Source organism: Myotis myotis, unplaced genomic scaffold (genome assembly GCF_014108235.1).
Source record: "Myotis myotis isolate mMyoMyo1 unplaced genomic scaffold, mMyoMyo1.p scaffold_m19_p_3, whole genome shotgun sequence".
NCBI classification, from domain to species: domain Eukaryota; kingdom Metazoa; phylum Chordata; class Mammalia; order Chiroptera; family Vespertilionidae; genus Myotis; species Myotis myotis.
In genome coordinates, this window is record NW_023416335.1 from 23726978 (window position 1) to 23742734 (window position 15757).

General features: G+C 48.2%; 1 protein-coding gene across 2 annotated transcripts in view; it reads right to left on the bottom strand.

Annotated features, from left to right (window-relative positions):
* The window catches only part of SFRP1 (secreted frizzled related protein 1), a 42727-nt gene that overhangs the window by 7111 nt on the left and 19859 nt on the right, over positions 1-15757 (bottom strand). Inside the window, exon 3 of one of the 2 annotated variants that reach the window (XM_036299944.1) lies at positions 14168-14456. The exons of the other annotated variant lie outside the window; for it this stretch is intronic. Within the exon in view, the coding sequence (XP_036155837.1) occupies positions 14278-14456 (179 nt within the window). The 3' untranslated portion in view covers positions 14168-14277. Of the gene's footprint in view, positions 1-14167; positions 14457-15757 lie in introns of those variants that run through there. 2 annotated transcript variants of the gene reach the window in all.

Consider the following 15757-nt stretch of genomic DNA (forward strand, 5'->3'; position numbering starts at 1 on the left):
ACAGGGGCTACGCCCCTGGACTGGGTTCTCAGTTTGCAATGCACCTGGTGGTGGTGGGCAGGGAGGAGATGCCCAGGAGGCAGCAGCTGGTGTGATGGAGTCCTGGGTCCTGGGTTCTAACTGTGTGACCACAAAAATCTGGTTTTGGGCTTTCTGAGGGTCTGTTCTCCATCTACAAAGCATAGAGTGAAGTCTGCAGGCCTAGCAGCACTACCATCCAGAGGCACCATGCTGGGCATACTGGAGGGACGGGAGGAAGGCAGCGGGGGGGGGGGGGGGGGGGGAGCTCATCTCCAGCATCCCCACACTGCTCTTTCTTCTCCGCCCTCCTGGTGAGCCCACTCACCTGGGGGAGAATGCTATAAGGGCCTCAGGCCCATGACCTCAGCTCCCTGTATCAGCTGGACTCCAAACTAAAACAAAACAAAACACTTCTCTGGGGTTTTTGTTGTTTATTTGTAGCAACAACTTAGCATCCTTCAAGAGTAGAATATGACTCCACCGTTCAGCTCACCAGTCACTGCGAGCAAGAATCCAGAGACCTAGAAACTGAGAAAACCCCAAATTTAAGGCTACAATTAGGGGCTTTCTCAGAAATTTTAAAACAAATAATCCTTTATATTCAGGTAGGCTCTTAAAGCTTCATTCCACTTCAGTCACCCAAGCCATATTTTTTTTTTTCTCCCAAATTACACTTCCTTGGAATACTTCCCATGAGGCTTGGCCATATTTCTGAGGCTGAAATGAGAATAGCAAACTCATCACACTCTAGGCAAGCCCATCTTCAAAACCATCTCTTCCTCCTGACCTGCTTATACTAATGGTGCCGCCATTCTTCCAACTACCTAGACAGGGCACTTGGATGTAGGGCAACTTTTAGCCAAGGGCTAGTCGTTTACACAACCACTGACGTGGAATTGCTGCCGGAATATAAGGAAAATCTGATGGGAAAGGTGGGGATGGGGCTGAGTTAGGAATCAGATTTGTGATGCATCTGGTTACAGACAGTAGTTACAATGAAGAGTAAAGGACAGAGAAGAGAACGGAGGACCCCTGGGAGCATCTTCACAGGGGGAGAGAAAGAAGGGTTATTACAAAAGTCCTCGCAGGCAGATGGAAAACCAGGCAGCCCAGTGTCTCAGAAAGCACCAGGGGAAGGTGTTTTGAAGGGAGAAAATGCTCCTTGACCCAAAGGCTGCAGAGTTTAAGAATGAGTGTGAGACTTGATGCCTCGCCTTGGCAATCAGGCGGTCCCTGAAGACCTGTGGGAGGCCAGGATCCCAAGGGGCAAGAGTGAATTCCAGACAGCTAAGCAGCAGTGGGAAGTGGAAAGGAAAGGTATGCCACACTGACAACCACCAAGCTTCTGGAATGTTTGTGTGGATTTACCACTGGCCACTTCTAGCCAAACATATCAGACCGAGCACACGCAATCATTTCCACTCCTTTCCGAAGTCAGTTTAAAAGTATAGGAAAAAAAGTTATAAACACATGGAGGAAAACGGTAAAGGAAGCAAGAACATATCAACATTTAGCGTAATAGAAAGCAAATGCATGGTGGAACCTGGCTTGACAGGGAGAGGGAAAGCTGAAACCTAGCTGCCAGTCAGAAACAAGTCGATCCTCACTGCAGGACCCAGAAACGCTTAGGAACCGGGGCCACTGGGTGCTTCTGCACCCCATTACAGAGGCTGTATTGAACAGGAACTGGTAAAAAGTCTGTGTAAGGACACTCAGATCTATTGGTCTGGGCCATAAAGCCAGGTGACTGGCCTTCACCAGCAGCAGCCAAGAGCTTGATTCTCTCCAGAAAGTTTGAACCAGAAGACAGTGGGCATGGAGACACCAGACAGGAGGACAGGGTAGTGAGGTGCTGCATGAGGAGTAGTGAGACCCTTAGATCTTAGAACACTGCGTTTATATCCCCCAGTCAGGGACCTGAAGGGTTTCCATCTAAAGAAGCTAGAAGCCCACAAGGAAAGACCTAGAGCTCCCACGGGAAACTAAAATGAGGCCCCACAAATCACAGGCATTTACACAAAGAGCTTCCAACTTAGCGCTTCACTCTAAAATTCAAATGGCCAGCCAAGGATCCGCGGACATTGAAGGAAGCCTCTCAATGTGAACTATGGAGACCAAGACATACAAAACAAATCAGGAAAAATAAATAAATCAGAGATAACAGAGACAATGTAGGGAGCATAAAATAAAATAAAAAACTTGTACAAAGATATTAGATAAGATAGTGTAGTCATAAAACCAAAACAGAAAGCTATTAAAAGACATGTTTAGAGAACAGAAAGAGCGCTTGGAAATTTAAAATCTAAGGGCAGAAGTAAAGAATGCAATACAGGTCCTTTAAGGTAAGGCTGAAAAAATTCCCTAGAAAGCTAAAGAAAATGACACAGAGATGGGAAAAGAAGAAAAATAAGATAGAAGGTCAATCCAGGAGTTAACATCTGAATAGAAGGCATTATAGAGAGAACCAAGATAATGAATGGGAAAAAATATCAAAGAAATAATATAATAAACAAATGGGACTACATCAAAATAAAAAGCTTCTGCACAGCAAAGGAAACCATCAACAAAACAACAAAAGCCCACTGCATGGGAGAACATATTTGCAAATGTTTAATCTCCAACATTTACAGGGAACTCATACAACTTAACAAAAGGAAGATAAACAACCCAATCAAAAAATGGGCAACGGACCTAGATACTTTTCAAAAGAAGACAGAAGAAACGCCAAAAGACATATGAAAACATGCTCAAAGTCACTAATCATCCCAGAGATGCAAATCAAAATGACAATGTGGTACCATCTCACACCTGTCAGAATGGCCATCTTCAACAAATCAACAAATGACAAGTGCTGGCGAGGATGTGGAGAAAAAGGAACCCTCGTGCACTGCTGGTGGGAATGCAGACTGGTGCAGCCACTGTGGAGAACAGTATGGAGTTTCCTCAAAAAATTAAAAATGTAACTTCCATTTGACCCATTGATCCCACTTCTAGGAATATATCCCAAGAAACTCGAAACACCAATTAGAAAGGATATGTATCCCTATGTTCATAGTAGCACAATTCACCATAGCTAAGATTTGGAAACAGCCTAAGTGCCCATCAGTAGATGAATGGATTAAAAAACTGTGTTACATATACACAATGGAATACTATGTTGTGGTAAAAAAGAAGGAATTCTTACCATTTGCAACAGCATGGATGGAACTGGAGAGCATTATGCTAAGTGAAATAAGCCAGACAGAGAAAGATAAATATCACATGATCTCACTCATTTATGGAATATAGTGAACAACATAAACTGATGAACAAAAACAGATCCAGAGACAGAGAAGCATCTATCAGACCGTCAAACCTCAGAGGGAAGGTAGGGGAGGGTGGGGGTAAGGGGGAGAGATCAACCAAAGGACTTATATGCAAGCATATAGGCCTAACCAATGAACACAGACAACAGGGGGGTGAGGGCATGAGTGGGGGGGATGGGAGGTAATGTGGGAATAAGGACACATATGTAATAACTTAATCAATAAAGAAATTTTTAAAAAGAAAAAAGAAATAATACAAGAAAATTTCCCAGAAATGAGGAACATGAGCTCTCAGATTAAACAGTCCCCAGCTCAATGAATCACAACATCTGGGAACACCAGGGATAAAAAGAACTTTTAAAATCCTCTAGAGAAAAAGAGAGTGTACCTCGAATACAAAGGAGCAGGCATCAGAATGGCATTGGATTTATCAATAGCAACACTAGAAGCTAGAAGATAATGGATCAATGTCTTTAAAATCCCCACATTAGATATGGAGCCTATCAATCAGCATGTAAGAGTAGAATAAAGACATCTTCAGACATTCAATGATTAAAGAAAAATTATCTCCCACATGTCTTCTCTCAGGAAACCACTCCCTGATGTAGTCTATAGAAAATGCAGAACAAGAAGACACAGAATTCAAAAAACCAAAGATATAACTTAAAATAAAAGCAATGGAAGACAGAATGGTTTTTCCAGAACAGCTGTGTGGCAGGCCTAAAGCTCAGCCAGTCCAGACTGAAACAGGAGGAAAGAGACCTGCAGATTATTTGCAGAAAAGTGTGAAGCTAGATTCATAGTACAAACATTAGAACTGGGAAAATGAAATGAGGCAGTTAGCAACTCAAGGGAAAACACAAAGGTGTGCAGGACATATAAATGCAGTATGCTACATGGCTCAGCTGCAGGTAATATTCACATAATTAGAATGAAGTAAACATTGAATGTGAACTTAACCAACAATATAATATAACTATATTCAGGAGAAGTGGGGAGACACTATAAAACAGATACATGTTTATCTTCAATAACAGGAAATAAATAATGTCTAAAAATTAAAATTAAGAAATCAAATTAAGAAAAACGATGTTAAATATCACACAAAAATTACTAAAATTTTACCTGTAGGTTGTGGGAATTAGTGGTAGGAAGGCCTGGGGCAAGGTTCTGCAGGGTTTTTTTTTATTACTATTTGATTTTTTTAACTGTATTTATTGTAAAGCAAAAAACTTAAAATTGTAAAACAGTGTATAGTCTCTAAATAACTTAAAATATACATGAATCATAAAATGTGAGATCTTAAAAGAAACACAAAGATTACATTTCCAGGTCCTCCACTGTCCCTTCAACTAGAGAAGCTTGGCAGTAGCTACTAGAGCTTCTTTAAGGCTTATGTTTGAGTGGTAATTCTGCTTTTTCTAGTGCTTTTGGGGGGAAGGGGTTGGCCCTAATCAATCTAACCAACCCCATCATTTTTCAGATAAAAAACCCTAGCTGGTTTGGCTCAGTGGATAGAGTGTCAGCCTGCGGACGAAGGGTCCCAGGTTCGATTCCAGTCAAGGGCATATGCCTGAGTTGCGGGCTCCATTCCCATGGGGGGCGGGAGGGGGGGGAGAGCGTGCAGGAGGCAGCCAATCAGTGGTTCTCTCTCATCATTGATGTTTCTATCTCTCCCTCTCCCTTCCTCTCTGAAATCAATAAAAAATATTTTTTAAAAAACTATTATGTTAGAATCTGAATTATTTCCTTTGAACTGGGAGGGGTGTGAAACCTAGTTCAACTGATGCTCAAAGTAACTTTCCCAAGATCATACAGATAGAGGTTCCCATAGCTCTGTGAGAACCTGCTCCCCGGCCTCTCCAGCAGAGCTCATCCCTTTATTCCATAGTTCCTCCAAGCAGAAAAGCGAGAGGGGATGAATGAGTCCAGGAGGATCCTGGGGACACCTGGACAGGCAGGTGGATCCATTTTCTCTAATGGCTGCTCATGAAAAGCCATCCCACAGCAGATAACCGCACACACCCGGATTCCTGGTGACTTGCTTTTTTCCTCAATTGCCTTCTCTTGCAGAGAGGGCTGACGTTCCCAAATAGACGATTTGAGAAGCAGGCGGGTGAGACTGGCAAACTCTGTACAGAGTGGCCTGTTACCGGCCGCTTGGATCAGGAGAAGCCCACAGATGGGCACATGGGCATCAGTTCTGGGGCCTTGGCCCGCGCCCCTCATCCCACAGAGCCTCCAGATGAAAAAGCCTGTTCAGATAACAAGACCTTGCTGAGCCTTAAAAACAGAGAGGGCCTGATTTTCTGCTTCCTGGTCCATTTTCACAAATCTCCTGGGTGGGCGTCCCCGAGGCAGAAAGCACCATCGACCCCAAACCCAACTGAGCATATGAGATTGGGTAACAGCGCTGGGGAAGGGCTGGGCTGTGAGAAAACTCAACCTCCTTCCAACTCTCAGCAGAGGGTCTGGGCACAGTGGCGCGCTGGCTTTGAGGCATTAGGGCCAAATGAGTCTTACTGACAAAGGCCCCGCAAGGGAGGCTTAACAGACCTCTCTGTGCCCAGCAGGAGCCAGTGTTTGGCACCATTAACTCCTTTAGCAAAGAAAGGAGCTCGCACTTGGTCACAATAACTCAGCCTCTCCCCTGACCACAAACCACACGCTGCATACTTACATGCATTTACTGACTGCAGGACATGCGTTACCAAAAAAAAAAAAAAGAAAAGAAAGCAAAAACAAACCCCACCCCAACCCCAAAAGACTGAAAGCAGCTTACTTTTTCTCTCATTTACTAAAACAGCAGATGTAAAAAATGCTCCTTGGGTACTTACTTGGGGCAAATTAATTGATGTTGTTCTGTTTTCTGGACCCCCAACATCTTGGGGAGGTGTGTGTGTGTGGGGGGGGGGGGGGCAGGAAAGTGGAATTTGCAACTTTGCAGGCTCCTCCCCAACACACACACACTCAACACAGCGGCACTGAGGTCAGCCAGCCAGGATGCCGCTGCCTCATTGCATGATTTCATGGACTGTGTTAAGTCCCCACTGGTTTAAGCTAATGGTGCAAAACGAAAACCCCACTTTAAGAGCAAAGAGCTCCCGGAGTGGTTTTATTTGGGAAGACGTGTGCATTGGCAGCTCTGGCAGCAGGGGCCTGGGCCTCGGAGTGGGACAAAGAAGAGCTTTGGGCCCCTCTTGCCCGTAAGCTCTGTATCCCTCCCCTACCCCCCTCCCAAGCAGGAGGCAGAGGAGAATGGGAGAATCGCTTAAATAAAGTCAATCACTAGGATTGATTGAATCTTGGCTCCAAGACTGGGCCAACCTGCCAAGGCAAACAGCTTTTCCTGCCGCAGGGTCACTGTTTTCCATTCCTCTCCATTCCACCCCCTACTGTTCACACAAATGGCAAGCTGCAGTGTGGAATGATGGCCTCTTGGAAGAAAAAACGTGGGGAGGGGGCTTTGCAACCAATGAACAGGAAAAGCATGAGCTACCCCCTGGCTCTGAGAGATGCTCACTGTTGGGAGGGGTCCTCAGACTTCAGTGTCATCAGAATCACCCAGAGGACTTGTTGCCGGTGACACTTGTTACAGGACAAGCAACCCCCAGAGCTCTGATTGGTAGCAATGGGATGGGGCCCAGGAATTAGCATTTCTACCAAGTTCCCAAGTGATACTGATGCAGCTGATCTGGGGACCACACTTGAGAACCACTGGCTCGGAGTTTGAGGGGTGGGGATAAGGTGGGCTTTCTGATCTGTCACCGTGGCTATTCACAGTGGTCCAGTGTGAGGACTCTGTTGGATGGTGTTTGAGCATGCTGGCGGCCAGGACAGCCCTCCAACCTCACAGAAACTCAGTTTGAGTTGAGCAAGGCCAACATGGGCATGTCCAAGGCCCAGCGGACTTCAAGCGAGCCTCTTAGCAGTGTTTTCAGAATTGCAGGTCTGTGGGCCCCTAAACCTCAGTGGTGAATTCGCAAAGTTGGGAAAACAAAAGCTTTGGCAGCAAAGAGATGCACATTTCAGAGGAAAGGACCCTAAGTCCAGAGTCAGCAGAATTGGGCCTTTGTGTGCAAACCAGGGTAAATCGTTTTACTTCCCTGGGTCTCTGTGTAGCCATTTGGACCACTTAATCTCAATTTCCATCCCAGCACTGGCAACCTTTCTAAATCTTCATATTTCCTTTCTGTCTTGAAATTCACACAAGGGAAAAGCACCCCCCACCCCAGGTGGTAACTGCTACCCCGGTCTTCTCACACCGCCCGGGAACCTTGCTTACGTGGAGCACAGCCCAGGACTAGAGTGAACACAATGGTACAGGAGTCGAGTCCTGGCTGTGAAGCTGTCTAAACTCAAAGACAGGCCCCGAAAAGCATGCGACACACTCCAAGCACGATGGAGTGTCAGGTGTGTTCCCAATGGACAGATGGGAGAAGAGGCCTGGGGTGAGCGCTGACCCCTTGGCTGGAGTGGGACAACACTGGCCATGGCTCTTCTCCCTTTTTTATGTCTTAGTTGATCCTTCTGAAAGCAGAAGGTACATTCCGACTAAATTTATACTTTTCCTACCCATCCTTCCAACAAGCCACAGACCATCTTCTTTCTCCTTGGAACCTCCCCTGCCCGGTCCCGCGATGGGCAGGGAAAAGGGCAATCTGGTATAACAGGATTCAGAGAGGGTCTCGCCTCTCTGAGTCATCACGGACTCCTGGAAAGTACCAAGCTAAGGACACAAAAAAGAAGCCTATGTCCCAAATCCTTCATTCCACCCATGGCAGGATTCTCTCTGCAGCAGAAACAGGTTTCACCATAGGCCTTGGCCCACCCCACCCCTGACATTAAGGTTCTTCCTACTGATCCATGTTTCCGACCCTACATATCTACCTACCTTTCTGCATTTTCATTTTCTGTTTCATTTTTCAGCCTTTCTAGGCTTTGTGTAAACAGCAGGGAGACTCAGAAGACCCAGTCGCCCTGGCAGCCTGCCCGTCTCTGGCGCTTGGCAGGTACTGAGGTCCAGTGGGAACCTGGACCGCAACAAACACCCGCCGCCTCCAGGACATGGGGCAGTGCCCGGCTTGATTACAAAGTCCCAAGGAAGGGACGACAGAGCACATCCGGTTCTCCTATCTCCCACCCGCCAAGCCCTGCTGGAACAGATCTGCATCCGGTTGGATTACAACAGACACCAAACAGGGTGGAGGGGAGGCTGGTCTCCCGACGGTGACTGTCTTGGCCTGAGGTAGGTTTGGTTGAAGCCAAAAATCTAAACAGTGAATGGAAGTCAGTCCCCAGTCCTAACTCTGAGCTGGCTCCTTTCGATTTCTTGGGGTCTGCACCTCTGCCGAGCTCAGCAGGCACATGCCCAGGGTGGCCGCTCGGGGTGCTGGGAAGCATCAGCCTAGGGCTGGATGTCCCAACTCCTGCTTCCAGGTCCTCTGACCTTCACTGACCTTGTCTTTCTCTCCACCCATTTGGAGCCTCACACACAAGTAACAGGCAGAGGTCCCGGGACCTAAGGGGACAGTGGGTACAAGGGAAATAAAGGCAATGCGAACACACACGCTCCCACTCTGTGCTCCTCCTTCTCAGGAAAGTCACTTATTAAGAAGAGATAAAAGCCGAAACCGGTTTGGCTCAGTGGATAGAGCGTCGGCCTGCGGACTGAAAGGTCCCAGGTTCGATTCCGGTCAAGGGCATCTACCTGGGTTGCGGGCACATCCCCAGTAGGAGATGTGCAGGAGGCAGCTGATCGATGTTCCTCTCTCATCGATGTTTCTAACTCTCTCTCTCCCTTCCTCTCTGTAAAAAATCAATAAAATATATTTTTAAAAAAAAGGAGAGACAAAAACAAACATTAGTGAATGAACAAACCAACTTCCGCATGGCTCTGGAGGCCATGGTGGCCCCAGAGGAGGAACAAACAGCCCCAGGCCCAGAGGGAGCCACATCAAGTCTGATGGATGAACAAGACTCGGGGTACCACCAAGACAGACCTTAGCAGAAAGCAGGTGTCCAAGCCACATGCTGGGGTCCTGCCCCCAACTCCTACCATTCAGGTGACAAATGCTTTCTGTGTGTTTCCCCAGCTCCTGACTCCAGAGCTGGCAGGTCTCCTTGGAGCCCCATTCCTACTAAAGACAGTCACAATCCCTGGAATCACAATCCCGGGCAATGGCTTGGAGCTCCAATGGGACAGTCCTGTCAGTGCCCAGCTCCCCAGCGGGTGTGTCCATTTCTCACATCTCCCCAGTTCCTTTCCCCAGTGCCACCTGGCAAGGGCTCCTACACCTTGTGCATGGGTTTCTGCCCCACTCAGGGAGCGAGGGGTGTCCCTCCTCCTGCAGCCCACCTCCAACACCTCAGGTATTGCCTGAGGGCACTCATCACACACCCCCACACAAGCCTCACCAGCAAGCTTCACCCTCATACCAACCTGGAGAAGTCCCAGGGGCTGGGCAGGTCCTTCCTGGGTTTGCTAAAAGACATGGAGTCCCAGCATCCCTCACTGTCTCAGCCTAGGAGGGTTGATGTGACAGCCACAGACAGAGGACGGTGGAAGACAAATGTCACCTTGACCATAGCTAGAGCAGCAGCACAGTCACTTCAGAACACCAAATGCTTGAGCTCATGGCTACCATCTGAGGGTTTCAGAAAAGCTGGTAAGCAGGGAGGCATCCTGTCAACGGGCACGTGTTGTACAAGCACTGGTACCAGTTCAGGTCTTTCGTAGACAGATGTTCATAGAGAGGCACCAGACGAAGAACAGCCATGGTGCCGATTTGTCATAAATGGAGGGTTTGCTGGGAAACCACCCCTAGTACAGCATGCACATCGTGGCTTACTGCAACGGGTAGCCTGCGGGGCTGTGTGCAATGTTCGGAGCAAACTGGTGCATCTCCGGTCTGAAGCATTTCATGTATGTGTGCCTTCAGGGTAGAGGCAGCCTCAGGACCCAGAATCACTTTGAGGGGAGAGGACTCTTTTCTGGAAAGAGGTATGGGACTGATTGTCCCTCAGAGCCTCCAGGAGGAACAAAGTTTTGTACTCCTGGCCCTCCTGAACTGTCAGACACTAAACTTCTGTTGTATAAGCCAACTGGTGTGCGGTCACTTGTTATGGCGGCCCTAGGAAACTAACACTCGCCAAACTCAACCCCACTGTGTTATTGTCTCTCCACAGATGTAGCCAGTCAACTACGAGGAAGATGAAGGGTTGGCTGGAATGTCTGATTCTGGAGGCCTGCCCACGCTGCCCTGGGTCCGACTCCCAGCTCTGCTGTGTGACCTTGGGCAAGTCGCTTGTCCTCTCTGAGCTTCACTTTCCTCAACCTAAAAAGGAGGGTAATAATACTTTCCACACCTCACAGGGTCATTGGCAGGCTCAGTATAAAAATAAACTCATGTATGGAAAAGCATTTTGCAAATGGCAAACTTACTCTTACTTTTAAATCTCTACTGTTTAGTACTTTTTAAAATTTTACACCATGTGAATATACTGCCTTTTCAAAACTAAATTACATATTCAAAACTAAATTAAGTAAACATATATGTACACATTTGTGTTTTTATTTACTCTTTATTCATGGATTCATTTATTTTATTCACCTAAACTTCTGCCCGATTTTTAAGGACCCCTCTGCCTTCAGGAGAAGTACCAAAGTACAAATAGTTTCCTACTGTGTTTAGGCTAAATAACTCTAGCTTTATTCCCCCCACCCCCCCCCACCCCCCGCCCTAGACAGTCCCCTAGCCTCCCCTATCCCCCAGTGTCTTATGTCCATTGGTTGAAATAACTCTAGCTTTAGAACGTTGGTTCATTTCCCCATGGTCTTTCCAGAAACTCTCTGTGACTACCTATGTACGATCTCATTATTCTTCATCCTACTCCCTAAAGAGTGAAGGTGCCAACTATTTCACAGTGAAGAGCACTGCTGAATTTCAACCCATGCTTTGCATTATGTGACCTTTAACTCCGTGCTCCCTGCCACTTCTCCCTCTCCTTCTGCATTTAGATTTCAATACCTTTATTTCTTGAGCTTCAGGACACAGCCACATCTTTGCTTCTTTCCTTTGCTCTAACAAAAAGTATGTTTCTCGGACATGTGTTAGAATTAGACTACTGGGTGGCAATTGCCTGTATCTCCTCTTCCTGGCCCCCGTCAACTTTTGTGGGTTCTCCCTGTAAAATGAGAATGGAATGGCCTTTTTCCTAGAAATATAGCAAGTCCCCCATGTCAGACAGACCTGGTGGTGGACAGGAAACCCGGTGAAATCGTCCTTGGAAGGACAGCGAGCAGGCACCAGGTGGCTTTCTCGGCTGTTCTCAAGATTTACTCAAAGGCAATCCAATGGAGGGATCAGAAGGTCAGACCAAAATCAGCAGCTGAGCTTGTAAAAACCTCCCAGGTCAACACTATCTTTCTAGAAAGGAAAAGAAATCATTACTCCAATTTTCTTTCTATTGATTGGTTCAAATAGTTTATAGAGTGGATGAGCATTTGTTCTTTTGTTCAGACTGACTGCTCTGCCCTGCCTATCCCTGGACACAGGTGTCCTAGTGGGGCCACAGCACAACTGGTAGCAGCACCCACCTGACCTCCAGCACCACCAGGATTACCTGTTAGCATGAGCATGGAGGAACTCTCTGGAAAAGCTAGAACCCTAAGGTTACAGTGAGTGGGATCCATGCATACGCAGGAACACCTGGAGGAACTGCTGAGAGCCACATCACTGAGAGGACATGAAGCCAGGGAGACACCAGGAGGAATGAGAGTCAGCTCATCAGCCCAGACTCGGAAGCAGGACCCGAGGGAAGGAGGGAATCATGGCTCCGGGTGCAACACAGTGGCTACTGCACGGACCAGCCACGCTGGAGAGAACATGTGCTGTGGAAAGACAGTCAAGAGCTATGTCAGCCTGGCCACTGTGGCTCAGTGGTTGAGCATCGACCTATGAACCAGGAGGTCACAGTTCGATTCCCGGTCAGGGCTCGTGCCTAGGTTGCTAGCTCAATCCCCAGTAGTAGGCGTGCAGGGGGCAGCCAATCCATGATTCTCTCTGATCACTGAAGTCACTATCTCTCCCTCCCTTTCCCTTCCTCTCTGAAATCAATAAAAATATATTTAATTGGAAGAATCAGTCCCATACCTCTCTCCAGAAAAGAGTCCGCTGCTTCACTGGAGGCTGTAACGCTTCAAGACCCAGTACCCTTGTGTAGGGCCCTCCCCCAGGGCACTCCTGTGGGCCTCTGAGCACTGGGAGCCCAGCCCAAGTAGCCTTCTGCAGTGACTGCCACCAAGCCTGGGGTGGGCAGGGAAGAACTCCAACAAAGGCGGGCTACTTGGCTAGCACAGTTTGGATGGAAATGGCATCGTTTGTACCCACAGGTGGCCAGGCCATGGGACATTTGGTAAAGGCCCCAATGTTCCATTTAGGAAGGATGGATAATCCAGCCCATCTTGCCTGAGGTCACATACCCTGTAATTTACAAGAGTGGCTGATGTACCCCAGGCCAACCCAGCTCCAGGTCCCCGCTTCTTCCAACCCCAGATTCCTATAATTGAGTTTGGGGTAAATTTTCTTTGAAGAAAGGTTCTGAGCAGGTGTGTGTTTACAGATCAGTAAGTTAGGACACAGCAGCACAGATTCTTAGAGTGGGAAGTGGTTTAAGAGACCGTCTAGCCAAAGTCTCATTTCAGAGAAGATGAGGACCATGGTTTCAGCTATCAGCAGCTGATACAGGGGTGGATCTTGGACCCCCAAGTCCCCATGGCCAGTGTTCCCTCGTGTTCTTGTACTTCACACATACACACTCAGAGAGCTGACACCCAGCCTCCAAGGCTCCAGCCCCATGTGCTCCCTTCTTCCTTCTCCAATGCAGGCAACCCCCTCCCTATTCCAACACCAGGACAAAATACCAAAAATGAGGAAACTAAGCCCCATCCAGGCTGAAGAAGTACAACCCCAGCTCACTATCCCATAAGTCCCTGGGACCAGAGGTCCCTCTGCCAGCCCCCAGCCCCTTCACAGAGAACCTGGGAGGTGCTGCCCGGCCCCTGGTCCCTGGCTCCAGCCCAGGACCACAGAACAAATAAAACAGCGGGCTGCAGCCCCACGCTCAATCCCCGATTCAGGAAACTTACTGAGCAGCCTGGGGCCTGTGCAGGTGAGTCCCCGACCTACCTTCCTCTGAGGAGCATTTGGGGTGAGGCAGGAACTAGGACAGATGGATGTGCTCCTATGAGCTCACTCATTAGAGAGCAGCCTGAGAAATGGGCTCTCAGACCTCACACCACCAGACAATCAGACCTAGGGAGTGACCATGATCACCCCAGACCACTTCTGCTGGAGTGTCTTGGGGTGTGGATCCCCCAGAAGCCCCCTTGCTGAGGTCTCCATGAAAAGAACAAGCAGCTCCCCAACTCCAACCTGGTTCTCTTTCTCAGGAACCCAGAAGGCAAGGCAGGAGCACAGAGTTTTCCGCTGGCTCGGACCAGATTCAGCTCACAGACCAGCTCCCGAAGAGCATCAGGACAGGGGACCTGATGGGACGATGCACGAAAGAAAGGACAAGTGCTGAGCTCTTTGCTGGGCATGACTGTTCCTCACTTGAGGAATCATTCAAACAAGGAAACCTGCCAGGAGACACATTAAGTCTGTAAGAAAAGAAGGCTGCAGGCGAAGAGCTGTCAGTCATGTAGAAAAATCAGCACAATCTATTGATTCTTCTCCTTTTCCAGTGAAGCAGCAGCTTCATATTCAACATTCTCACCGCCCTCCCCCATCACACATAGTTATACAACCGTGAAGGCAAAAAGGGTTTTTTTAAGTCACCAAGAAAACTGATACCAGGGAGTGGGGGGTAGACCAGATGCTCTTGCTTGTATGAAGGAAAAGGCAGGACAGGGAAGCAGGAGAAAGAGGCCCAGCCTGTGGCCTGCACCTCATTCCATGACCGTGGGACCTCCTCTCTGGCAACTGGAGGACCACTCCCCAAGAGTCATGCCCACCAGAATGCTCCGAGCCATGTGGTCTTCATCGCGAAGACATGCAATTAGGAATGCGTTCGAGGTTCTGTTGTTGCACACCCAGGAACTGGCCCTTTCTTGGCTGAAGAGTGGGTCTACAAGTGAGATTGGAAGTGAATAGAAACACATTTCAAAGGTGGCATTCCATGCTGCCGGGTGATCTAGTGAGCTGGGGGCCCCAGATTATTCCTCGACCTTCCTCGGGAAAATACTCCGATATCCTCGTGAGAAGGAAGGTTCACCCACTAACACAGCCACCTCCCCGGTGGAAAGCAGACGGCAGGTGCTCCATAAATCACTGCACCATGGAATCTGCAGGGTTGGAAAGGACCACGGGCCCATGATTTCTAGGCCTTTCAGGTATGGCAGGCAAGAGCCCATCCAGCCTTTGAATAGCTCCTGTGGTGGGGACCCTACTACTTTGTTGCTCAAGGTTTCGTTTCCTCAGCAAGCCAGGTTCTACCAGAGCCAAGCAGAACAAGCCTTCCCTTTGCTGGACTAGACAGTCTCAGCTCTCTCGACTACTGTCCTCCCAACACGTGTAGTCCTGGGAGGCAGACAGCTTCAGACACACATTATCCATTTGAGGGAAGACATGGGAGAATCGCCAGGCCCCTTGGAAAGTGGGAAACATTCAACCCGACTGTGCAACATGTAGGTCTAGGAACGATGGTTGGCAGCTCAGTTTCTGACACCTCACAGCTCCTGTACACAAAATACCTGTCATTGGCCACCGTGGGCCAAAGGGAGGCTGAACACTCATTTTACCACTGGTACCAGTGGCAGCGGAAGCAGCAGGTCACTCCCAGGTGTGACACGCCTGTACCTGGGCCTGCCATGGCCACTGTCCCTTCTTTGGGGACCAGGCTGGCACAAAGATGCAGGCCTCTCCTGCCCCATGGTTTTGGACCTCAGTCTTCAGGTAATATGTGCTCCCTGTGAGCCTGGAGATGCTTAGGGGTTAGATCAGCCTATATTTGAATAACCTTTAAAACTTTTTTCTGCCCTAGCCGGCTTGGCTCAGTGGGTAGAGCGTCGGCCTGCGGACTGAAGGGTCCCAGGTTCGATTCCGGCCAAGGGCACATGCTTGGGTTGCGGGCTCAATCCCAAGTGGGGTTGTGCAGGAGACAGCCGATCAATGACTCTCTCTCATCATTGATGTTTCTATCTCTCTCTCCTTCTCCCTTCCTCTCTGAAACCAATAAAGAAATATAAAAAAAACAAAAAACTTTTTTTCTTTATTTTATTTTTCCCATCACCATTTATCCCCTCTATGAAACTCTTTGTGAGCTCCTCTGAGAGAAGCATCACTCTTACTACCCTGGTTCAGATTTAGTATATCTGTAAAACTTTTATTTTTCCTTTTTAAGGAAATATAAGTGTGTGCTTATGCTAT